We start from the raw sequence: 26,702 nt of genomic DNA, 5'->3' as shown, positions 1-26,702 counted from the left end.
TAGAATGTGGAATCCGATGACAACCCCCCCCCCCCCAAATTATCTCTCCCTGAAACTTGAATAATTTTCAACAGGTGTCAATTTGGGTTTAGGGGTTGTCTCCGAGGAGTTTTCAGCTTCTGTGTCCCAGAGCAAGGAATTGGACAGAGACACGTGGATAGTAGTAAGGAAGTCAAGAAAATGGAGTAAATGACACACACTCAAGGGAAGAAGCAGGGCAGAACACTGTCAGTGATGGTGGGGTTGATGAGCTACATTTTCAGCTTGACTTGGAGAATTTTTGGTGCTGAAGATCAAATCCAGAGACTTGCCCGTGCTTGGCACATAGGCTTAGCCACACCCTCAGCACTTGTTTGAGACGGAATCTCCTATAACCCAGGTTGGCTTTGAACTAATGACCCTTCCTGCTTCTACCACATGAGTAATAGATTACACATATGTACCATTATGCCCAGTACAATGTTTTTAAATGTAGTATATGTAATCATCAAATGATTAACCTGTATACTGTTAATTCTGGGCACTAGGGAATGTTAGGGAGAAAGTAAAACAGGGGAAGGATAGTATGGGCATGACATGATAAGTGGAGCACTGGGAATGGAGAAAATGGTTGAGACCTCAACAGTAAGATAATCTTGCATAGAGACTTGAAATGAGCAAGTGAGATATACAACTATATGGGTGGGGGAGGAAGTCTAGATAGTAAGATATAACTGAATACAAAGTCCCTTAAACTGGGCAATTTTGGAAATTTATAAAAAGGCAAGGATGGCTTGAGCAGAATGGATTGGGAAAGATTTGTGAGTAAGGACCCAGAAAATATGAAGAAGTTGAATCACAAGGGCCTGGTAGGCCATTAACAGGACTCTGGTTTTTATTCAGTTTAGGATGATGAGTGATGAGTGACATTAACTTAGGTTCATGAATGACTGAAAAGCTTAGCAACTGTAATCTCATTTTTCTTTAGGTATAAATCCTCTGGAGCTTCACATCTGCTGGAACATGGTCCAAGAATAATCCTGTGAGAATTCTGAGTGCTCGTGAGAAAACTCTAAGACAAGACAAGAATCTTGTGACCTTATAGAGGAATTTGAATCCAGCAACATGGCTGCTCTGGCAAGGGATCACATCCAAAGACCTTCTAAGTCTACAGGAACCAGCCAGAATACAGACAAACCCTGGATTACAGTATGGCCTGGCTGGAATACAGACAAACCCTTAGTACACACCTCTTAATCCCTAACAATGGAGGTAAGGTTAGTTTGTAGAAGGAAGCAGCCTTCTTTGAAAGTGATGTCTAATTAAGGGACAGACAATGTGACAAATCAGAGAAAGATTTGACAGAATGAGTCAGAGATTGAATACACCCAACTCACATGAGAACAGAACAGGAAAGAGAGGCTATGAGACAGAGACAGAGAGACAGAGACAGAGAGACAGAGAAACACAGACACAGAGAGACTAAGACAGGGAGACAGAAACAGAAATATGTGTGTGGTGATTTTACCAAGACAGTTTTACAGAAACAAGTTAGACACAGACAATGACAGAAGGAGCCAGAGAATGAGGAGGAGCCAGAAGATTAGAACATGTTGCCAAAGTTAAGTATGAGGCCAAGCAGAGCAATTCAGTCAGAAGCCAAGAGAAGATTAAATCAGTCAGCTTGGAAGATTAGATTGTACACAGGCTAGAAGCTTCCAGGCCTGCGCCTAAGGATAGTTAGACAAACACTCTAGGCTCAGCCCAAGCCCTGTACTCGCATAGCTTGGCTATGGCTCTCATCTCATCCTTTCATCTGAGGAAATGAGTGACATTTACACAATTTCAGTTTCCTCAAAACCACTCAATTGGAGTGTGCTTGTGTGTCCCTCCCAGGTGTAGTGCATAGTGTGAATTTACTTCAGGTTATTCATTGCAACTAGCTGTTGGTATTTGTTTATAAGCCTCTATGGGAAAAACATGTTTTCTTGCATGGGGCTTGCCCATCATATTCGGCTTGCCTCTGTGATCATACACTTTGCTCATGTATCTCCTCTTAATCGTCATAGTATGATGTCTGAAGATCTGAATAAAGTTGTCTATTACATGAGGTGTTAGTCTGCCTCATTTTTCAGCTCTGTTCTCCAGGCTCCACCACTTCTAGAGCGGTAAACACACACATCCATAAATTCACAATGTGCTACAAAATCCATGGAATGAAATGCAAGGATGAAATTAAGAAAATACAAATGTAAGCTTTTGCACCATTTATTAGAACAAATGCTACCATTTGTTCTAACATCTAAATAAGTGGTTCTCAACCTTCTTAATGCTGCAACCTTTTAATACAGTTCCCATGTTGTGGTGACTCTCAACCATAAAATTATTTCATAACTGTAACTTTGCTACTATATGAAACTAGCTAGAACCGTAATGGAAATGTCTGATATGCAGGATATGTGATATCCAACCCCAAAGGAGTTTAACCCAGAAGTTGAGAACCCCCTATTCTAAAACTTCCTTCAGATGGATTTTTTTTTTATAGCCCCAGATCCTTAAGTTGTACCCTGGTAAGTAGCATGATATGCTATCCTGAATGTACTTCAAAAAAAAAAAAAAAATGGGAAGAGAGAGCATGAGAGGAGAACTGTCAAAAACTAGGCTGAAGAGATAGCTCAGTTAAGCAACATTCTTGCTTCACAGACATGAGGACCCGAGTTTATCAGATCCACATAGAAAAGGTAAGTCATGGTGGCACATGTATGTGCCATGCTGCTGGAGAGACAGGAAGATCACTGGGGCTTGTTGGCCAGCCAGGCTAACCTAACTGATGAACTCTAGGCCAGTGAGATACCCTGTCTCAAAAGAGAAGTATAGCTTTTCTGAAAATAACATCTGAAGTTGTCTTTTGACCACATGAACACACATACATGCATGCCCACACACACAAACACACAAACATGAACATACATGCATTAAAAAAAATTGTCAAAAGCCCAGACATAGTGGTGCATGCCTTTAATCCTAGCACTCAGGAGGCAGGTGGATCTCTGTGAGCCCCAGGCTAGCCTGGTCTACATAACAAGTTCAAAGCCAGCCAGAGTAACATGATGAGATGTTGTCTCAAAGTGAGACGTTGTCTCAAAAAATACGTTGCCAGAAATTAGTCATTATTGAAATTAGGTTATGAGTTTACAGTTGTTAATCATACCAGTCTTTATATATATATATATATATATAGATGCTTGGTTTTTTTTTTTTTTTTCTAGTAAATTTTAAAACCTCCATTTGATAACATTGGAGTTTAAAATGCTATTCTAGTTTGCTTTTCTGTTGCTGTGGTAAGTACTGTGCCAAAAGCAGGCTGGAAGAGGAAAGGGTTTATTTCATCTTACAATTCTATCACAGGTCTCGATCTATCACTGAGGAAAGTCTGGACAGTAACTCAACCCAAGAACTGAAGCAGACATCATAGAAGAATACTGTTTACAGGCTCACACCCAAGTTCACAATCAGCTACCTTTCTTGTTGTATAGTACAGGCCCACCTGCCTAGGGATGGTACCACTCACAACAGCTAATCCTTCTGTATCAAGCATTTAAAAAAACAAAACAAAACAAAAAACCAGACATGTCCACAGGCCACTCTGTTTGAGGCAATTCTTCAATTAAGGCTCCTTCTTCCTAGGCAATCAAACTGTCATTTAAGATTAACCATCATGGACAACTTTTCCTTTCCCTGCCAAACACCCCCAATAGCTAGCCTGAGCTGAGTATCCCCAATCATCATTCAGGAAGTAGCAAGACCAACATGGCACAATTAAACCCACTACCATTAGAAAGAAGCACCATGCCTCAGAAAAATACTGTCATCTGCACTACCCACCTCACTATGTTGCCTGAACTTGCTACATACACCAGGCTGGCCTCACAGTCCACCTGTCTCTGACTTCTGAGTGCTAGGGAAAAAAAGACATGAGTCACCCACTACTCCAAGTATTTTCTCATTAATACTATATATACTACCCGTTTCCCTTATGAAAAATAGATGGATATTTTTGTATTTCCTATGTCCCCGCTCCCTTTCCTTCTAGGTTCTAAATACAGAGTTATTTTTATCATAATGAATGAGAAGTCATCAATATAGAATTTGGCGTGGTTTGAGTGAGATGTCCTCTCTGGAGTATTGTTAGAATGCTTGATCCCTAGGTGGTGGTACTGATTACGGAGGAGGTAATGGAACCCTTTAGAAGTGAGGCCTAGCTGCAAGACCAGGGGCAGGACTTAAAAGGTTACAGCCCAGCCTCCATACCAGACTAGTCTTGACTCCTGATATACCAAGATGGAGGATGTGGTAGCTTTAGGTAGCTGCTAGGCTTTCCTGCCATGATGGCCTGTACCCTCGGAAACTGAACCCAAACTGACCACTCCTAAGTTACCTCTTGTCGGACATTTTGTTACAGTGGCAAGAAAGGCAATTAAGAGATTACATAGACCTTGCTCACAGCTACTGAGCCATGTAAAGTACTAAACACATCCCTACAGACCAGACCTGGAGACCATTCATATTCTGAATGATTAGTATTACTCATGGTTGTTTCTAAGAACCTAGAACAATGAATGATCCACAGTAAACACGCAGATTGTTCACTAAATACTACATGAATTTCTCTATGGTGACCTGAAAGACAAAGGGTAGCTAAGGTCACTGGCAGAGTAGAGAACGGTCTCAAGAGAAAAAAAAATGCTAGCCAAGGATAGTAGTGCATACCTGCAAACCCAGCACTCAGGAGCCAAAAGCGGGAGATCCCAAATGCTCCAGGTCAATTAAAGTTATATAGATGTCTCAAAAGAACCAACACAAGTTATTAATGTGCTGTCTCTCGAGGTTAAGAACAAGTAACAAATAGTTAAAACCAGATTTCAAGAAGACTGTGGCATTCTATTCTTGGGAAAGATCTGAGGAGAGGGTACAGGTATAAATGTCATTGGGTTCAGTCTTAAGCAATGAAAAGTAAACTGTGGAAGGCTTATGTATCTGGGATCAGGTGACAGTGTATTATGACAGGAATCTGTGAGGGCTCCCCTGGTCTATTTCATGTATCACTGCAGCTGTGTAAAAACAAGCAACTCCACAGACAGTGCTTCTCCAAGTTCCAGCTCCAAGGTCCTGGTACAGGGGTCGGAATGTGGCCTGAAAATGCATTTAGGAAATGCTTCCAAGAGACAGATATATAGCTTGCCTCCCACCAGACTTTGAGTAGCAAAATTATAAATTAGCAATACAGACAGAAAGGTTAATAGAAAATCATTCTCTTTATTTAATAATCTCTGATATTTAAAATACAACTCATTAGCATCCACATCAACAGAACCCTCAGTGTTCAACAGTGCTCTGGAAGCCCAGCTTTCAAAGGAGCAGACAGATGGAGACCTGTGGAGTGGCAGCGACACCTTGAGGCATGGGAGGAAGGGCTGCAGACCTGGGTCCTGAGGGAACTGCTCGGCCACAGTGCATCACACTGACCAGAAGACAATGCCGTTTACTTCACGGCTTCTGCACTTGAGTTTCTTATACTTTATTTATACAGAACAGTCATTTTTGTAAAAAAAAAAAAAAAAAATTATTCCTATTAGTCCAGTGTTGTAGAAATTAGATAATCACATTTCAAATGTCTGTATTCCTTGGGAAAAAAGTAATTAAAAATTTTTCAGGAAACATACCACCTTTAAACTATGTAAGAGACAAGTGAGTCCTGCCTACCCAACTGCATTTCCCACACACTTCTCACTAGTGCCTTACCTAGGACTGTGTACTGGTACTATTAAACCTCCATCACTTAGGGAGTATCTATTTTTTTGTGCTAATTCTTAAAATGACAGACCATTTTAGGCATACACACAAAAAAGTATTCCTCAAATTAAAAAAAAAAAAAATCAATATTCTTTTCATTCATGATAGACTACAACAAAATCTTTTTATTATGTATAAAACTTTGGAAAAATACAATTTGTCTCTTTAATTATAAACAAATTAGGAATGAAGGGAGAGTTATTAAACATGAAAATCAAAGAATTATTTACACTACTGATTAGCTGATCCAATCTGGCTTTTCTTAATTAAGGTCACATATCATAGCTGTACACTTGTTAGGACTAAATTACAACAAACAACTCACTTTCAAAGTGTTTCCTTTAACGCCTCTCTAAATGTAGGTTACGCTGTGAGCCTCTGTTCTCCTTTTGCAGTGTTAGAGACTGAACCCAAGGCCTGGGCCACTAGGTGACTGCTCTACCACTGAGCACATCCACACTGCCTAACTTGAATTTGGAGGTTTCAGTATTAACTGAAACCTCTTACTAATTTAAAAGATTCAGCTTTCCCAGCTTAAGACTCTCAGATAGCACGTTTGGGTTCTGCACTGCCCAGTTTGGACTTATGCAGGGCACAGGGGCAAGTTGTAAGAATTTAGTAACTCTTGGCACTGACATGATTTAAATAGTACCAAACATGCAGGTATTCAAAATATGTGGCTTAGACTCTGACACAAATAAAACTTATTTTACTCAACCTGATATTAAATAAAATAATGTAGACTACTCCTTTTGAGAATTCGTTCTCATTAACTTTGGCTTCATCAAGAAAAATCAAGTTTTCAGGAAAAAAAAAAAAAAAGCACCACCTCAGATAGTCTGTGAAGTGTAAATTATTTGGCCAAGGTTTAAAATTTTTACCACAGAGTTCACCTGCACTGACTGTACCAAACAATTTAAATTAGTGAAATGTCTGCATAGAACTGTCTTTGGGGGTGTAGATTTATGGTGTACGTCAAAGGACAGCTATTCTAAATTTTTGAAACATAGTTAAGTTCATGACATCCCAAAATATGAAAGTGGTCTTTCCAAAGGTTTTTTTTTTTTTTTTTTTTTTTTTTAATTTTTTTTTTTTTTTAAAGAGAGGTGTGCAGCTCCTTACTGTGCAGCTCCTTACTGTGCAGCTCCAGCAAGTTTGGAACTTACTATGTAGATCAGGCTGTCCTTGAACTCAGAGAGAAATCTGCCTGCCTCTGACTCCCAAGTACTGGGATTAAAGGCATACAGCACCATGCCTGGCCTTCCAACATGTTCTTACACTCAGTTATAACACTAGCATCACGGCTGTACATATTTTATCTGGTAGAACAAGTTACACATTAGAAAAATGGCATCAGTAGTTTAAATATTAAACATTAAAGTGTTCCAATTGGTAAACACAGAATGGAAATGTCAGTCAAGTCTATAACACAACCGTGATGGTGGACTCCCTTGCCCGTGTCTGTCCTGCAGTACTATAAACAGCAGCTCCTGGGTGAACTAGAATGTCCTAGAACTCTTACACTTTGGATACTCTGGTTATAATAAGCATTGGCATCTTTTCATACTGGCTATGCATTAATAATAAAATCTAAATGCTTAGGTAAGCCTAGGTCAATCCAAAGGGGATGGCAGTTCAATGGTGATTTTGGATTTGCTTGGACAAATACCATAATTTATAACAAACTAAAAAAAAATGCACTCAAATATATTCAGTGTATGCTCAGTTTCTCTTTAAAACATTTCAATACAAGATCAACATGCTATATTTCATATGTGATTTAACTAGGGTGTGTTATATATGAAAGTTTTATAAACTCTAAAGTTAAAACCGAAATGCATATTGGCTTTCTCATTTTTCTATCAGGCAGTACATCAATCTAAATATATGGAAAGTTTAATGTGATTTTTCAAAGAGTAAGAAAAGGCCAATGTCTAGTCATGTGACCAGCACACTTAGGGTAGTTACATATCAACTATAAGCAGAGTCCTAACTCTAACACCCTACAGCTGCACAATTCTTCTGAACCTTTGCAATTACTAAAAGAAAACTTCGTAGATTTTAAAATAGAACTGCCTAATTTTTCAGAAAACAAATAAAAAAAAACTGTAATTGGCACAAAATGGCTAGGAAAAAAAAACCAAAGAAACACCTGTTTTGGATCTGGGAATGTAGCTCAGAGGTAGAGGGCTTGCCTAGCACACAGGAGGCCCTAGGTTCAATCCCTTGCACAGCCAAACAAAACATAACAATCCATCCTATCAAGAAAAAGCTCTTTCATAATCATAAATAAAAATATTTGTATCTTTTTCAGTTAGACAGCAATAAATCCTACATCCAAAACTTTCCCTGATAAAAACGTGTGCAGAACACACACCAGTAGAGCAATATAGCATGCTTCACCTTCCCAAGCTGCTGGCTAAAATCTCTTCTTGGACTTTACCTATGTACAAGTCAACATTCAAAGGGGCTTCAAAGGGTAGGGGAGGGGAAAGCAGATATCAGAATCTATGACACCATGACAAAGACACATAGTTAATTTTCACCCAAATCATACCAAGTATTGACACACCAAGACTAGCTGTGCATCCCACTTAATATTTATCAAAACTAAGGACTTCTTATTTACAAACAGAACTTTGAGCACTGTGACTTCTATAATTCTTAAGCAATTTAAACATGATTGCAAGGGTCAACCCATAGTATATTTAAATATATTTTCATTAGTAAATTACTTTGAGATTCTAGACCATCATCCTAGCAGCCTATTTTCTACTAAAATAAAAAAAAATTAAAAATTTTAAAAAGTGAAGCAGGCATCTATTTTCCAGGACTTAATCATGAATAGAACACAAAGCTCCTGTCACAGAGAAAAAACTAGAACAAACCCACCACCAAGACTGAAGGGCGAGTTTCTCCTGTGGTACATTCATGGTGCATGTGAAGCAGAAGAAAATATGTTTGCGTCCTCTGCCTCTCCTTTTCTCAACTGGAAAAGAAAGGAAATAAGGTACAGGGAGGATTACAGAAATCAGCCAGGACACAACTGAAATCCTTCACAGGGCATCTAGAAAGCACATGCTCACATGCTCACAAAAAAACCTCAGCCCATCTACAAGAGCAGAGCTGACTTTAGAGGAATGCACCAGAATTAAGAAATAATGATCCCACTAAAAAAGGCTTTAAAGGTAACAGATCACCACGTAGAGTTGCGAGAGAATAACCAAAACCAGAGAAAATAACACCAGAAAGCATTCCCGTGCCCTACATATATACGAGAAGACAGATTGATCTTTCCGTAACATGACATACAAAAGACATTTCATAAAAAGGTTGGTCTGAAATGAAGTAAAAGTTCAAGAGAGCCAAGCCACCTCCAATGCAGAGAGAAAACAAACACTACAGGATCAAGTTCTGTGGCAAGAGCTAATCAGTTGGTCCAAAAGAACCAAGAAAATTTTCATAATTTCAGTCAGATATTGCACATTTGAAAAACAAGAAGGGACTTTTAGAAAACTACCTTGGGTTTCTTTCGTTGCTGACTGCCTCTTTGGCTAGTATCTCCATCGTGCCTTAGTCCTACGACACATTCCTGCCTTTCTGCTTATAAACCACCAGCGCAGTGTCTTATCTCTTCTGGTGAACACACTGCCAAAGTGGACCTTACTGTAATCATACAAGGTTACAAAATATGAATAGCAAAATGACTTTTAAAGGTACTATTTTTTTCTTTCTGCTTTCAAATCGTCTTTAGTAGTCTCTGAAGACATGGTCACAGTTGCCGGAAGCATGTCCTCTTCGCGCACAGCACCGCCTGCTGGGAAAGAAAACAAAGTCCCCCGCTCATCACAAGGCAAACTTCTGAACCAGAGCTGTAGCTCAGTTGGTAGGATGATTGCCTAGCATGCACAAGGCTCTGGGTTCAATCCCTAGCATGGCATAACATCGGGAATGGAGGCACATTCCTGTAATGCTAGGCACTTAAGAGATGGAGGCAGAAGAATCAAGGTTGTCCTTGACTATGTAACATCTAAAGCCAGCCCAAGCTACTTGGAACCTGTCCACAATGAAGAAAAAAAAAATCAAATTCTTATCAAATATATTTCTACTTGAATATAGTTTCTTTTTTTTTCTTTGACAAAAGACTTTGTTAACTGTGTGTACATCTGTGGGCACTATGTGTCGTGACATGTATATGTTAACTGTGTGTACATCTGTGGGCACTGTGTGTCCTGACATGTATATGTTAATTGTGTGTACATCTGTGGGCACTGTGTATCAAGACATGTATAGAGGAGTTAACTGTGTGTACATCTGTGAGCACTGTGAGTCATGACATGTACAGAGGATAGGCAGAGCCAGTGCCCACTTCCATCATGAGGGTTCTGATGGTTAGATTAAGATTGACAGGTTTGGCAACTGGAGATAGCTTCAGAATTAGGTATGGGAGATGGCGTTCACTTACTTTCCCCTCTCAGTTATGAGACACCATAAGGCTTAACCTGAGCACCCTGCCACCATCTCTATGAGTTCACACTTGCATCAATTCTGTTGTGTCTGGAAGGCACTGTTTCCCTGGTGTCTTCTATCCCCAAAGGCTCTGACCATCTTTCTGCTATCTTTCCCTCAAGTTCCCTGAAGCTTGAAGGGCAGAGTTTGATGACACATCCTGGTTAGGACCAAGTATTCCAAGCTGGTTACTCATCTCTGTATCTGTTCCCATCTATGGCAAGTGCAAGCATCTCTGATGGTGGCTGATGGAGAAGCTGATCTGATTACCAGGCCTGCAAGACCACACCTTTCTTTAGCTTTTAAGGATAGAACTGCTGGAAAAATTTTTGAAACTCTTTCCCAATCGTCTCAAATGTAATTACTGCATATGTAATCCTGGGTTTAAATGTTTCTTTCAGCATTGGAAACACATTATCCACTCCTTCACTCATAAGACACCTCCCATTTCAAATTGCTGTTTGGACAGTTATTTCTTTGATTGGGGTTGTGCCTTCAGTTTTCAAAAGTCCTAGTAAGTATTTCTTTGGGTTTACAAAAACTTGAAGTTCATTCTACTTCTTCCATTTGCAGGTTTCTAGTCTAAAGTGAGACAATGAAAAGATCATCAGACATTTTTTGCCACCCCTTCCACATCCCATTAGGAGGCTCCTGTGAGTTGGAGGTTCAGCTGCAATGTCAGAAGCCTCCAGCGCTCTGCTCACTGTATGGTCAGTTTTCTGTGTTGATGGGAAGGATCTCTACAAGCCTGTCGTCTAGTCCACTGAGTTTCTGAGCTGAGTCCATTCACTGGGCTCTTACATTTCAGTTATGCTGCTGCTCTAAAATGTGTATGTGAGATCCGGGTGGCAGTGGGTGACCAGAGCCTCAGCACTCAAGAGGCAGAAGCGCGACAATAGTGAACTCATGGCCAGTCTGGGCTACAGAGTGAGACTCTGTTTCAAAACAGAACAGAACAAAACAAAACAAAAAACAAAAAGCAACGATTAATTGAAATTGTCCATGTGGTTCCTTCTTTCATGGTTCCTGGCATGGCAGTGGTTTTCATCTGAACCCTGGATAATAGAGTACTGTCAACTTGTGAGTTTTACTTAGTCTTCATTTTTGTGAGCCTCCTCTGATAGAGGCATCTGTGTAGGGTATGTGCACATTGACTCTAGGTGCCTCAGTTGGCCAGAGGTGTCAAAGCCACCTGCAGCTGCAGTTACAGGATTCTGTATAATAATGTGTTCTCTAGTGTGAGCTACATCCCACATCCAGGCCTTCATCAGTTTTTGTACTGTTCCATTCTGAGAGCTCTGCATAGATTCTGTGAGGTCCTCGGACAAACAGGGCTTCTTCTCCACTCAACTTCTACCACTACCTGGCTCAAGTTTAAGAGCTATTGCATGGAGGACAGGTAAGTAACCTGGACTCCAGCTGTTATCTAGACTACACTAATGTAATGTTTTCCTTTACTAGGTGGTGAAATGTATTTCTATTCCACTAACTAATATTCATTACCTCTAAATCATCCCTGAAGGATTTTTCAAGGATGTGTCAACTGTGATGTTAAAGTACTATGTGTGTGATTTAAAACCAACCAGGGCATGCATTGTAGTGCATGCCTGTTACTGCTACTACTAAAAAGCCCGTCATGAATTTGAAGCTAGTCTGGGCTACACAGTGAGTTCCAAGCTAGCCCTAGCTATGTAATGAAACTGTCTCAAAAACAAAACTACATTAAATAAATAAAATTCAAACATTCACCAAATGCCTTAGTCTACCTGCTTTATACTTCAGAGGAACTTGGTATATTACAAATTCATTTAAGAGTTTTATAATACAATTAAAGAAGAAAGAAAAGGGGGCTGGAGAGATGGCTCAGTGGTTAAGAGCATGGGTTGCTCTTCCAGAGGTCCTGAGTTCAACTCCCAGCAACACTTATAATGGGATCTGATGTTCCCATCTGGTATGTAGGCATACATGCAGACAGAGTACTAATACATAAAATACATACATTTTTAAAAAAAAGAAAAAAGAAAAAGAAAAAGCCAGGTGGTAGTGTTCATCTTTAATTCCAGTGCTGGGAGGCAGAGGCAGGCAGAGATCTCTTTTGACTCTATGTATGGTCTACAGAATGAGCTGTAGGACAGCCAAGGCTATAAAGAGAAACCTTGCCTCAAAAAGAAGAAAACAAAAACAAACAGACAAACAAAAAACACAATACCAAAAATAGTAGTAACAGTAGTAATAGTAGTAGAAGAAGAAGAAGAGGAGGAGGAGGAGGAGGAGGAGGAGGAGGAGGAGGAGGAGGAGGAGGAAGAGGAGGAGGAAGAGGAGAAGAAGAAGAAGTAGTAGTCGCAGTCGTATTTGTAGTCGAAAAAGAAATATAAAGTAAAATTGACAAGGACCTTGGGTATCAAGTACATCAATCACAGTGAATGGACAGAAAGCATACCTTGGTTGCCCCCAAGTTCTCCTGAACTTGTGGTTGGTCTTTCACATGGGTATGAAAGAGGTCCTGGTCGATCTATCTCCTGTTGCTGATGCTGTTGTCTGAAACATTCAAAAGTGAATCTATGTTAAAACAAAGCATAAGAAATCTGCCACGAGAGCAGCTAATCATGTAGGAAATAAGCTGTCCCATAAATCAAAATGGTCACTGGCCTGAATACCTCAAAAGGTGAGAAATTAGTTTAGTAAGTATAAAACTGTCAAAGCTCTGATTCTAAAAACCTACATACTTGAATTATCAGAGAAGAGGTAGGTATTGGCATTTTCTGTACAAGGTTCACTAGTAGTGATCCCTATACAAATGAATGTTGGTTTATGTATCTTTATCACTGTTATCAAAGCCTCTGGACAAACACTTTTGATAAGAAAAACCATCTCACTCTACTGTGCTCTTTCCCGGGCTGGCTCCCTAACCACCATTTAAGTCTGAATTTACTATGCTTCTCCCTGGAGGTCCATGCCTGACCACCCCACTTCAAGGGGCCACCTGGGTTTCTCACTGCTTCATTTTAATTCCTGGCAAAAATATACTGTCATCTTGATGCTCTGTCCGGTCTGTAAGCTATCAGAGCACACCTGATGCTGCTTACCTGAGTCTCAGTACCTGAAACTGCACCTTGTCACACAGCAGCTTCATCATATACTTGAAGCATTAAAGACATAGAAATAACTGTATTCAGTACCACTGTATGTTGAAGTATGTGATCTGTGTTCTGATTTTTACAGGGGATTACAGCAAAGAGATTGCCATGAACGTCAGAAGACACTTTAAATTTTGAAGCAGTTTTAAGACTGAAAGACTATGGTGACCTTTGAACTTGGATTGAATGTATTTTGCATTATGACATAGTTACAAGCCTGTGGGGACCAAGGACTAGAATGTAGTAGTTTGAATATGAATGGCTCCACAGGCTCATATAGATGTAGTCTTACTGGAAGAAGTGTGTCACTGGGGGTGGATTTTGAAGTTTCAAATGCCCATGCCAGGCCCAGTCTCTCACTCTCTGCCTATGGATTCAGATGTAGAACTCTGAGCTACTTCTACTAGTACCATGTCTACCTGAATCCCACCATGCTCCCTGAAGTGATAATGGACTAAATCTTTGAAACTCTAATCCAGCCCCAATTAAATACTTTCCTTTATGAGTTGCCAAGGTCATGGTCCCTCTTCACAGCAACAGATCACTGGCTAAGATACTGTCTCAAAACAAAAGTAGTGAAGCTTGCTGTGGTGATGTGTGCCTGCAGTCACCAACAGGCCAAGGGAAAAGGTCATCTGAGCCCAGGGATTCAATACCAGTCTTGGTAGCATATCAACCCCTATCTCAAAAACAGTAACAACAACAACAAACAAAACAAAACATGCAGGAACATATCCTTGTATTTAGAAATGTGTGCTGAAATACCACACTATAATAATAAGGTGGTTATTTCCAGAGGCCTCTGATTTACAACAATCTGGGGAAGGGGTATTGGGAGGCACAAGGAGCTGTGTGCACTAGTTCTGCTTTTAAGTAATAAACACACAGAGAGCTAAAAAACAAGAAAACCCATGAATGGCAGGACAAAAGGTCATAGATTTAAAAGCTGTGTGATTTTAAAAAACCAAAACTTTAAAACTCAGTTATAGTTAGCATATTTTATTTTTCTGTTGTTCTTCTCAATTTTGAAACAGGGTCTCTAGTCCAGGTTGGTAGCCCAGGATGACCCTGAACTCCAGGAGCTACTGGCCTCCACCTCCCAAGGGCATCCTGCGTGTCCTCCTCAGACTTGAGTTTTTAATGTGAGCAATAAAGACAATTCAGATAGTAGGAACTCCATCTTCTCCCTATTGGCCTTTGAGACAAAATACTGCCTTTCTGGTGCTACACATCTCTACACATGGGTGACGTGGAGGAAGGCCAGAGCTCTGGGGATTATGTGAATGCAACTTCAGAGAGATACCCTTTAATTCACTTTTAATTTTTTCATCTAATATTGTACATATTCATGGGGTTATTATAACCTTAAATTATGTAAAATGAGAAGAAAATCAGCTGTCAACCCTGAACCAATCATTGTGAAGCCTTGAAGATGCTGCTATGGAACAAGTCTCTCAGAACCCTCCCCACCATGTCTTCAGTATTACAGCAGCTGCAGAGCTAAAACCTGGTCTCTAACTACAGATGACGTATGCGCACAAGCTACAAAGGGCATATGAGTCAGTGAGACACAGCCTTTATCCTGGTAAGCAGTCATAGAGATTAGCCCTGAATCCTGTCTGTCAATGGGACCAGAAAATCTTGACAATTATATCATAGCTATATATCACTTCTGGTTCTTTTGTTGTTTGTTTTTAAGATTTAGTTATGCAGTAATGAAGCCAGCCTCAGCAGAAGCTGTGTTTGCATCTCAAGTAAAGAAGATGCAGCAAGAGAACAGGAAGCCCCAGGAGCAGCTGATGCTACAGCCTTCTAAACGAGGCACGCTATTCTTGTAGGTGTGTACAGGCCATCCCCCAAGGTGAAGAACTGAAACTCGAGCTGTCTGCATTGAAGAAACGTGTGCTATTACTATTGCATGTGTATTTTTTTATTTTTTTAAGGGGGAGTTGTTTCGTTTTTGTTTTTCTATTAAAAGACTTGTCAAAAAAAATTTAGTTAGGTAGCAGTTGAGGGTACAGGCTGCTCTTCAGAGGACCTGGGTTCAATTCCCAGCACCAACAAGGCAGCTCACAACCATCTATAAGCCTGGCCCCAGGGGGTCTAATATCCTCTCTGGCTCCTCAGGCACTACATGCATGTGGTACTGATACATACATGCAAAAAAAAAAAAAAAACACCCATACATATAAAAAACTGAAGAAAATGTTTTATTAATTTATATATATATATATAAAGGATTTAATGTTTTAGATTGTGTGTGTGTGTGTGTGTATGTTCGCATGAGTGCACACACACCCTCAGGGGTGAGACTGGAATGTAGAAACCTCTGGAGCTTGGGTGATTATGAGGCATGTGGGGGTTCTGGGAACTGAGTGTGGGTCCTCTCTGAGCATGTCTGATCCCCACCATCCAATCAGATAGTAGGTTCGGCCCTTTTCACAAATTGGTCTATATTTCAAAAGTGTGGCTCAGGACAATCCCTAAGATTGTTAAGCCCCTAATCTCACTATTAATTAGTGTTTTACTTAAACACCCCTACCTATTTCTGTTTCTTAAACTGAACTGTCTGATAAACTAAGTCACATCATGAAAGCTATAGCATTAAGTATTAGCAAATCAAAGCATCACAACACTCCTTGGCCATGAATGCTGCAGTCTATCTGTTCTACTGGAACACTGTTTCTTGTAACAGATAGACCACAGCATTCAAAGCTATACCTAGAGAGGACATAAGTGATGCTGACACACATCTGTGGAACATGTAACAGCTGACAAACAGTCTCCGGTCCTATCACTGACTTCTATGCTCCAAACAGCAAGTATTAACAAGGCCGGAGTAAACTTTATTTACACATCACTGCTAAAAAAACATGTCAAGTCAAGTAAATATTACTTAGCAACCCTTACTTATAAACTATGAATTTATAATAGGCTAATTTTTAGTAATATTCTTTAAATAAGAAAAGAAATGCTATAATGTGTCATATTTCATATCTCCATTACAAGGCAGTGGGGAGATGAGGGAGAACTCCTGACCGGAGAGTAACAAGCTGACAGCAGGGCCAGCTTGGAGGGAAAGAAGGGTCAGAGTTTTAGAGGCAAAGACAGAACCCAGAGAAACAGGGAACTATTCCAGCTAAGAAATGGAGGCAAGCAAGCAAGCAAGCCAGCCAGCCAGCGAGCCAGCCAGCCAGCGAGCGAGCGAGCGAGCGAGAGAGAGAGACAGAGAGACAGAGAGACAGAGAGAGAAAGGGAGGGAGACTTTGAGAAAAAGGCAAATGCCATCCTCCAGCATCCCCCACCCATCCACACACACCTTTTTCTTAAAATCTGGTAGTATACTAGCACTTTTAAATGCTAGTTAATGTTGTAAACACCACAAAGTTAACACTTAATTCATCTCAGATACATGTGATTTCATAGAACATTCTCTAGCTGTCTAAGTTCTTGGGAGAAGATAAAAGACTAAAGCTAGAAGCAATTTTAAATACACAATCAACCACTAGAAAAGAGGCATGCTCACACACAACCTTTTTTTTTTAAAAAGGGTGCACGATTGGCCCCAATCTGTCAGCTCAGAAGCACTAGTTATGACTTTTAAACTATGATTGTCACAGCGCACTTATTCACCAAGGGATGTTACTGAATTACCTTTACTGCTACTAAAAGTAAAAAATAGTGGAAGTTTCAAATTTTTATTTTAAAAAAGTTAATAAAATGTTTAAATAAAAGAAAGGAGTTGACGACAAAGCTCAGCAAGTAAAGACCCTTCCTTAATGCCAAGCCTGGTGACCTGGACCACTGACAGGACCCACATGGTGGAGGACAGGGACCAACTCCTGCAAGCATCCTTGGGCCTCCTGTGTAGTATATATAGTGTACTGTACATGCACACTCACACACATGCTCACACACACGCTCACACACATGCACTGAGACAAAGAATATGAATATGTGTATGGCAGAAGGAAATATAGTCACTAATATCACTTATTGAAGGAAGGGACAGTGGGAACATACTTTTTAAAAAACTTAAATTGTCTAGAATACTCATTTTGCCTACTTAAGTAGTTTTAAGTTCTTTTTAAAACTAGATATTTATGTTAAATTACTACTACTACTATATTGTGATGACAGAACTTATTAGGAAAAATAAAGATATAGTCAAGTCAGAAGTGGTGTGCACACCCACACTCCAGCACTGGGGAGCAAGAGTCAGGATGACTGGGAATTTAGGATTCACACAAGCAGTGAGTGAGACTGCTCAAAAAACAACACAAAAATAAAACCACAAACAACCCTAAAGATCACAAGCAAACAAATGTCCTAGACTATTTTGGAGGCACAGACAAAAAAAGTAATGGCATGCTGACTGTGACTTGGAATAAGTCCGATGCTGTGGGAAGGACAGAAGTCAGAGGCATAAAACCTGGGCTGTGTGCTGGTGCTTATCAACAATAAGTATGTCACTTATTGTTATATGAGTGTGTTGTGCATAAATCTAAGGTTTATCATAATTTAAAAAGTAATAATTTCAAAAACTCAAAAGGACATGAAAAACACTAAGACTATTCTAAAACGTAAATATAATTAAATCTATTAATCAGTCACTGAATAAAGACCAGAAATATCTCACATTAAGAGGATGTCAGCTGATCAGAACTTTCCTTCATATACTTCTGAGTTGTGACTTAAAAAAACAGAAAACAGAAAAAGGTAAACATTATCTTCAAGACACTAACAGATGCAAATCGGTCCAAACTTTACTAATCCACCAACTATGACTAAGACGCAGCTGCTCAAGCTCAGAGGTGCTGCTGAGCTGCTGAGTTGTGCTTGGGCGGGGGAGGGGGGATCGCTCATTCAGCTCCCCTCTGAGCTGCATCCCAGTCTTCTTAGAGATTTTAAAACGTGAAAATAAATGCATCGCTGAATTGAGAGGTGTGGTATATAACCGGGTGGAGTCCATCCCCTGGCCGGACCTTTCCGACCTGAGGTTAGAGGGTTCAATTATCTTGTATTGATTATATAACCTTTAAGGTGGAGTTTGGTTTAAAAAAAAAAAAAAAAACTAGGTACGACAATATGTACCTGTAGTCCTAGCACAAGGGAAACTGGGGCAGGAAGACAGCCACCAGTGAGGCCAGCTAAGACTACAGGAAAATAGTCATCAATGAGGCCAGTAAGGAGAACACAGCAAAACCCTGTCCCAAATGAAAAATAAAAGGAAGCCTTGTGAATGATGATCACTATAAAGGAAAACACGATAAAAGTGGAAGCTTATGGCTCAGATTTATGGCTCCTATGCCACTGATGCTGATGGGCTTGGACCACCAAAAGTGTCAAGAGCAGGACTAGGGAGCATGTACCCCTGCACTTGGGAATAGGCTCCACCTTCCTCAGATGCTGTGTTCCCTGTTTACTGATGGGAGAGTTAGCAGGCAGGACTCAGGTGACCAACGCTACATACAAAGGATCAACAGGCACAGTCCTTCATGTCCTAAGTCAATTTTCCTTTTGATAAGCAAAATTTCACAGGGTTTCCTTTATTCTAGTCTATGTAAATTTATCCAAAATCTGGCAACGGAGTTTCTCCAAACTATTAAGTATTTTACACCTTATTCTCTGTAAAAACTTTAAAATATATATTCTTATGTTCCCAGTTTCAGGCGGTAAGCAGTAATTTATAAACAGACAAAATAAGCAAGTATTAAATATGTAACTTTAATCTGTACCAACTACTTTACTTTTCAAAGTAGGCTTCTCTTCTCTTCCGCAGCTCTTCTGAAGAAAGATCTGTACTTGATGTCTGTGGACTATCTTCACACATAGTTCTGGAACTACCTAAAAAAAAGAATCATTTTATATACCTGTACAAGCAGTAGTATGTTTGTTCTTACCAGAGCAAGATTCTAGAAAGTTTTCTTCCTGAAAACATTCCATTACTGTTCTGTAACTATAAGAAGCCTATGGAAGTCTTGCAAAATCTAATTAAGGACTTACAATTCACTGTGCTCCTGCAACCAAGGCTGATGCTATCTGTGATGCATCAGATGTGAGGATACAAGCTCACTGTTCTTACACCTCATATAAGAAGTATCAAGACCACACTTCTGTGCTCTTTAACTTCCAAAACTGCATCTATACCTTCAAAGGCAAGGTGTTCCTCACAATCACCTTTGATGGATGACCATAGCTTGCCCTTCTCTGTTCCTAACAACATGAATGTTTTGAAGCTTTCAACAGTAATTGTACCAAGCAGATTCTACGTAAATTGTGAAAATGGTAAGACAGTTTTCTGTATATTACTTCAATAACCCAGTAAGCCCCCTCCCAATAAAACATGGGACTTCACACGACAAGGAGGATGCAGAGGTAAGCCTGGTGGTGAGGAGTCTAGGATAATGATAATGGCTGTAGTGGCTGGTTGTGTCAACTTGACACAATCTGGAGTTATCACAGAGAAAGGAGCCTCCCTTGAGGAAATGCCTCCATGAGATCCAGCTGTAAGGCATTTTCTCAATTAGTGATCAAGGTGGGAGGGCTCATTGTGGGTGGTGCCACCTCTAGACTAGAAATCCTAGGTTCTATAAGAAAGCAAGCTAAGCAAGCCAGGGGAAGCAAGCCAGTAAGTAACATCCCTCCATGGCCTCTACATCAGCTCCTGCTTCCTGACCTGCTTGAGTTCCAGTTCTGACTTCCTTTGGTGATGAACAGCAATGTGGAAATGTAAGCTGAATAAACCCTTTCCTCCCCAACTTGCTTCTTAGTCATGACGTTTGTGCAGGACTAGAAACCCTGACTAAGACAATGGCTATGTTAACAAAACCTCAATACACTAAGACATTTAAGGGATTTAGATGATGAGCAATCTCAGACGTAGAAGCAGCTTCATATGAATTAGATTAAAACAAAATCACAAAAATAAAGTTCAGGAAACTGTTTTGAGTGTCTCAACACTTTTCTCTGCCTACACTCCTCAGGGACTTTATCTTCACTTTCCTCCACTGATGATGGACTTTTACATCAATGAAAAATATGTATCCTCCAAAAGTAGGCTTAAGTCTTAATCTGTATAATCTGTATAAGTCTTTATAGATAGTAAGTGCTGCATGCATTTGTTAAAACAGCTGGCTTGGGCAAGGGGCATCTGGCCACTAGAAGAGTAATCAACCAGTTGTTGTATTGGTTCAGTATCATACTCAACAACATAGACACAACTAAAATTATAGATATGTTAAACACAATATAGTCTTAGTATAATTCAAGGTATAAAAATAACTTAAGATCAAGAAAATTGAAAAGAAATGCTCAAAGTTTGGAGCTACTGCTTTTGCAGTAACTATCAAAGAGCTTCCAAACGCTAAGGACATGACCCACTTCTCCAAAACCGACTAAAGTACACATCCAAGTGTCCAAACCTTGCATACTGAGCTGAATGGCCCTGCGGAGGTCGGCTTCTTCATCCTCCATGTCGATTTCCTGGCGACTTATGGCTAGAGCTCTCTGTAAATCATCCTCATCTTCATCAAACATTCCTGGCCCATCAGTTGCCTCTAAGACTCGTTCCAGATCTGCTTTGAGGGCACTAAACAACAAATGAATCCATCATAATTACAGCCTAGTTTCTAAGAAACCCTCTCTCAAGAGAACAAAACAATGTGCACGGATATTGTGTTTGCATGTGTGTCTTGCACAATGTATGTGTAGTGCCTGAGGAGGCCAGAAGAGTTACAGAAGGTTGTGAGCGAGCAGGTGAGTGCTGAGAACCAAACCTAGGTCCACTAGAAAGTAGCAAGTACTCTTAACCACTGAGCCATCTCTCCAGCCCCTTATTCCTCAACTTTAGATAAAGTCTGATAAACATGAAGGCACTTACAAATGAAAGATTTTAAATCAAAAACATGCTCTAGCAGATAAGATCTAGTAACAACTGAGTTGTGATTAAAAAAACAAAAACAAAAACAAAAAAAACCTAATGTATTTTAGGAATTCAAAGTGCCGATTCCATAAACTTCACTAAAACATAGCCTCCCTGTGCATAGTGACATATGTTTGTTGAGTATAAGCTACTTGAGCCAAAAACAGGATGTCAAGTTTGATACCTGGGCAACTTAATGAGACCTGTCTTTCAACAGAAGGGAACAGGGGAAGGGACTAAGGAGCTGTTCAATGATAGAGTGTATGCATAAAATCTAGGATTAGAGCCAAAACACTACAAATAATAATATGACACTAAATCACTTTGGCTGGGGGCGGTATGTTCTGGAGATGACGCACAGTAGGTAGAATATTTTTGCATAACATACACAAATCCCTGGGTTCAGATTCCATCATCATAAATAAAATAACATGGGGGTACACACATATGTAATCCCAGCCAGCGCTACTTGAGATCTTATTTCAAAAAGCAAATAAATACAGAGGCTCCTCAAATAGTATGTGAAATGTCACACTGCACTCTAAGCACATCAGACCTACAGACTAGTGATACTCAGAGAAAAGCTTCTTTTTTGCAGCCATTGTTCTTGTTTCCCAGCAGAACTAAATAGTAATATCTAATTGGTGGAGATGGTGGTTATGGAACACTCTGGTTACATAACAGAGAAACCAAGCTGGAACTAAGCTGGAAGCTTCCACCTTGCCAACACACTTTCATAGTGCTGGAAGATTCTGTGCAGGCTGCCAGAGAAGACAAATCATTAATAGTCTTAATCAGCCCCTGTGTGTCACAATATAATAGTCTTTTGCTAGACAACAGTGGCATGACTATTATGCGGCAACCAACCACTTTTTCTTTGTATTTTATTTATTTGAGACAGTGTCTCTCTATTATCTAGCTCTGGCTGTTCTGAAACTCAGTATGTAGACCTGATTGGCTTCAAACTCAGAGAGATCTACCTGGTTTTGCCCCTCTAGTGCTGGGATTAAAGGTGTGAGCCACCAGGCCCAGTCCAACCATTTTTTTGTTTGTATTTGAGGGCCACTTCACATTAGGTAGTTCATGCCTGGTACCAAAAGCCTGGTCAAAAGCCCATGACTATGTTGGTGGGGGAAACTATTACTACTGTTTCACTAAACGGACATGTCAATCACCATTTTAAATACATTTAGACATTGGTCAGAAAAGCTGCCCTCCCCCTGGCAAATAGCAGAACTGTTCCAAGTGTTTGAAAGTAAGTGACTGTTAAATGCCCAGACTTAAATGGGGTATCTATACCATCCCTCTAAGGCTCAAGGAACTTCACAAACGAGGGGGAAGGAAGGATGTAAGAGCAGGAGATTAGAAAGAATGCTGTCACATGCTAGCGGTCTTCTGACTACACTGTGGCTGTTGCTCTCATAAACTGACAGCAGCTATGGCTACCAGCATAAAAGCTGCACAAGGTCTATCCATCAACACTCTAGTATGGTTAAGGAGTACTCAGAGGCCCTGTCCCTAGCTGAAAATCTACAGATGCTAAGAGACTGAAGATCTATGGCTGCCAAGGAGTAATATTTCTTCATTGGTACAACCACTGGTAGGTTGTCCATGTAAGCAAACCTAATTAAACTCAGTGAGTCAGGAAGAAGAAAAGGAGGAAGGGAAGGAGGAAGAGGAGGAGGAGGAGGAAGAAGAGGAAAAGAAAAACAAAGGGGAGGAGGAAGAAGAGAAGGAGGAAAAGGAGGAGGAACAGGAGGAAGAAGAAGAGGAGGAAAAGAAAGAGGAGAAGGAGGAGGAGGAGGAGGAGGAAATGAACACAGGAAGGGAACCTGCTGGAAAGGTAAAGGGATTCAGAGGGAACAGACAAGGGATAAAAGAGGGTAATGAGGGATAACATAATAAAAAATATTTATACACATTTATAAAATTGTCAGATAAATATTTAAGATAATATAACATACACACATCAAAGTCTTGAACTCCCTGTCCTCCATCCAAGTGTGTCTACATAATTAAATAGAATGATTTAATTAAAAATTAAATTTTTTAATAGATAAAAACAAAGGGTTGAGCACAACTGACTAGAATATTTGTCTAGTATGAACAAAAGGTTGATCCCCAGCACTCCAAAAGAAAAATGCACAAAATAACTACCCAAATCACTGATGGTAAAATGATCACACATTAAACGTAAGAACAGAGGGCAGGAGATGGCTCAGGGATTCATATACTTCCTGCTCTCCAAAGAGCAAGCTCAGTTCCCAGCACCCACATCATGAGCTCAGTCATCTGCATGTTCTCACAGAGACACAAGGAATGGAAGCATGAACATTTAACTCTTCTAAGGTATGCTGTATTATACATTTCACACTAACTCGTAACTTTACCTCTGTTCTTTTAGATGTGCTAGTTCTTCTCCAATAAGTTTGGGTCGATGCATCTGTTGGACCTTGATCATCTGCAAAAGTTGGTCAGCTTCACAATCTGGCAGATCACCCTTAACAACAAATATAGAATAACCTAAAAAGAGGCAAAAACAAACTAAAACCACCAGTAAGAAATTCAAACTTGTTTGAAATGATAGCTGACAGAAAGAGCACAGTAGGAAAAAGAGAAAAGAGCTGATTTAGTGACACCTCTCACTTGAATTAGGAAGGGAATCTACAGAAGTCACACAGAATCTTGAGCCTCACTTTTCTCATCTCTAAGCCTCAGGGCCTACAAGACACAAAGGCCGTCTACAAGGGCCCTAGGAGGGCAGAGCCTGAGCACAGTCTACTCACTGAAAGGTAAGGGAGGAGTAAAGAGGGATCTGGAACTGCCTGCTGCCTGCCTGCACTTTAGCAGAGCTCTGCTACTTGCCAATGCCACACGGCTGTCAACTATCGCACCCATCTCTGTTGGTATCCTTTATCGAACAGGGATAAAGGAACCTTCCTCAAATGGCCAGTGTGACGACACATTTGGGCAGTCCAAGGACTGATAACACGGATAAAATAAATCACTGGAATATATGCTGGAAATGGCACCCTGCTCCCTGCCCTATACAGATAGGCCTTCTAACCAAAAACAGGAGCTGAGAAGCCAGTACCCTAAATCTAGTTAGTGTGCCCTCTGTTTTAGAAAACAAATACACTAGTACAAAAGCAATATTTAATAAATACATACATAATAAGCTAAGTTTTCTCAACTACAATTAAGTTTAATTTTATTTAACATTTTCTGCCATTGACTTTTCTTGTACTTCAATGAAACAAATGAGAGGGCTGTTCACTAAAAACAGTATGTTTAAAATTTTTTAAGGACAAGCTTATTCAAAGTTTAGGTGTCTTAATGTGTTTTCTGCTAACAAAACTATTTCTGAAGCCTAGAATCAGCATGGCAGCTCACTATGGTACCTACTGAACATGTCCTGAAGAGAAGATACTCTGCTTTATGCAAACACCACAGTAATTCTGGATTTTAATTAAGACTTTGGAGTTTATTTTGGATGTACTAGGAAACCTCTAACTAATAGAAGGGTATGACATAATATACATTTTATTTTTAAAAAGCACTCTGGCTACTTTATCAATATAACATATAGAAACCAGGGTGCAAGAATGATTCTTACTGAAATGGAAACATGACAGAAAGCATATAAAGACAGGCAAATAAAACCAACCAAACAAACAACAACCACGGAAGCTAAGTCTTTGCAGCTGGTGGGGTTGTTCAGAAGTTAACAGGTTGTTTCAGAGGATTTACATTTGATTCCTAGCACTTGTATGGTAGCTTACAACCATCTGTAGCTCCAGTTCCAAGGGATCTGATGATGGCCTTTTCTGGCCTCCAGTGGGTACCAGGCACACACATAAATAAAACACTCATACATGTTAAATATAAAATAAACATTTTAAATATCTTTTGTGGACCTGTTTGAATTAAAATCTTCCTGAGCTACCACACAAAGGTATTCCAAAGGAATGTCTAGGCTAAAGATAAAAGTCTGGGAATTATGAGTGTACAGATCATAGCCTGTGATTAAAGTAATGAAATAGCACATAAGGAAGAAGCTGAACTGAACCCAGGTCACCCCAAAGTTAGACACTGGAAAGAGAAGGATGATCCTCAAAAGGAACCTGAAGGCAGCAGCTGGTGACAGGCAAGTGCCCACATGTCACACCACTGTATCAGGTTCAAGGACAGAAGAGATCTAAGCACTGGTCCCTAACAGAGTTAAGATCACCCAAGGACAAGCAATACCAAATGCCATAGCATTCCCAAACCAGCTTGAGTGTAGTTAAGTATCTACATCTCAGGTCCAGTCACTAGAGCATCTTGTGGTCAGGGGAAATGTACCCAAGAAAAAAACCAAGATGTGGTGAACAGGCAAATGACCCAATATCCCAAAACACTAATATCCAAATCCAATATCCAATATCCAAAAACACTAGGAAATACATCAAAGGCAAAAAATAGAGACAAGGAAACTTATAAGTAGATTTAGTGAACAAACAAACAACCCAATACAATTATTGAACTTGATTTCAACTCAGATTGAAGTGTAAAAGAAATCATCAGAGATGAGGGGCAAGGGACTTAAGCACTGGGTATCTGTGACATCACAGCTCTGTGGCCAGCCAGCTGGGAAGACAGAGCAGAGTGGAGTCCTGCATCACACACGCACAATGGGAATTTTCAATCCCCATCAGCACAAAGTACGACACTTTTAGGTATAATTATAGTGCCACTGGTTTTTTTTAAACATATAGTGTATGTGTTTAGTAAATAAGTCAATAAATAAATAGAATTCACTTTTAGAGCCTTTTATCATGAAAATGTTTACAGAGAAAAAGGGAGAAGGAACAGGAAGTGGACAAGGTTTAAGGAAACAGGCCACAAGGGGAAGGGTACAGGGAGGCACATCACTTCCCCTCCTTTTAGATTTGTTTTTACTTTGGGTTGTTTGTTTGTTTTTTAATAAGAAGTTTGTTGTGCTCTGTTTAGACTGGGTATAATCAACTGCCTCGTCAAATATAGGAAATCCAAGAATTGAATTCTGGCACTGGCAATGTAGAAGTCACCCCAAAACTGAGAAGAGAGACTTCTGGAGGTCACTGGTTTGCAGCAACCCAAGTGGAACGAGTTCAACAGACAAGGCACTAGAGATAATCCTACCGAGAAGATTTTAAATGGGCAGAAGCTAAAGCGTCAGAGGAGTTTCGAGAAGCTCTATTTTCAATCAATGAAGGCAAAGAACTTTTTACTCATGTGTAGACTTTTTTTTTAAGGGACTGGGAGAAATGTTCAACCCA

General features: G+C 40.0%; 1 protein-coding gene across 9 annotated transcripts in view; it reads right to left on the bottom strand.

The window, feature by feature from the left end:
* Positions 1 to 5,275: 5,275 nt before the first annotated feature.
* The window catches only part of Atxn3 (ataxin 3), a 37,475-nt gene continuing 16,048 nt past the window's right edge, over positions 5,276 to 26,702 (bottom strand). For 3 of the 9 annotated variants that reach the window (XM_076921370.1, XM_076921372.1, XM_076921375.1), the window contains exons 7-11: positions 23,793 to 23,946; positions 20,903 to 21,069; positions 19,229 to 19,325; positions 12,782 to 12,879; positions 5,276 to 9,649 (exon numbers count right to left, since the gene is read on the bottom strand). In XM_076921370.1, the coding sequence (XP_076777485.1) occupies positions 9,552 to 9,649; positions 12,782 to 12,879; positions 19,229 to 19,325; positions 20,903 to 21,069; positions 23,793 to 23,946 (614 nt within the window). In that variant the 3' untranslated portion in view covers positions 5,276 to 9,551. Of the gene's footprint in view, positions 9,650 to 12,781; positions 12,880 to 19,216; positions 19,326 to 20,902; positions 21,070 to 23,792; positions 23,947 to 26,702 lie in introns of those variants that run through there. The other 6 variants (XR_013106640.1, XM_076921373.1, XM_076921374.1 and 3 more) reach the window with 6 other exon arrangements.

This window comes from Arvicanthis niloticus, chromosome 23 (assembly GCF_011762505.2).
Source record: "Arvicanthis niloticus isolate mArvNil1 chromosome 23, mArvNil1.pat.X, whole genome shotgun sequence".
In the NCBI taxonomy this organism is placed as follows: Eukaryota; Metazoa; Chordata; class Mammalia; order Rodentia; family Muridae; genus Arvicanthis; species Arvicanthis niloticus.
The sequence above is the reverse complement of the archived record's forward strand: the minus strand, read 5'-3'. Positions and strand labels throughout refer to the sequence as shown.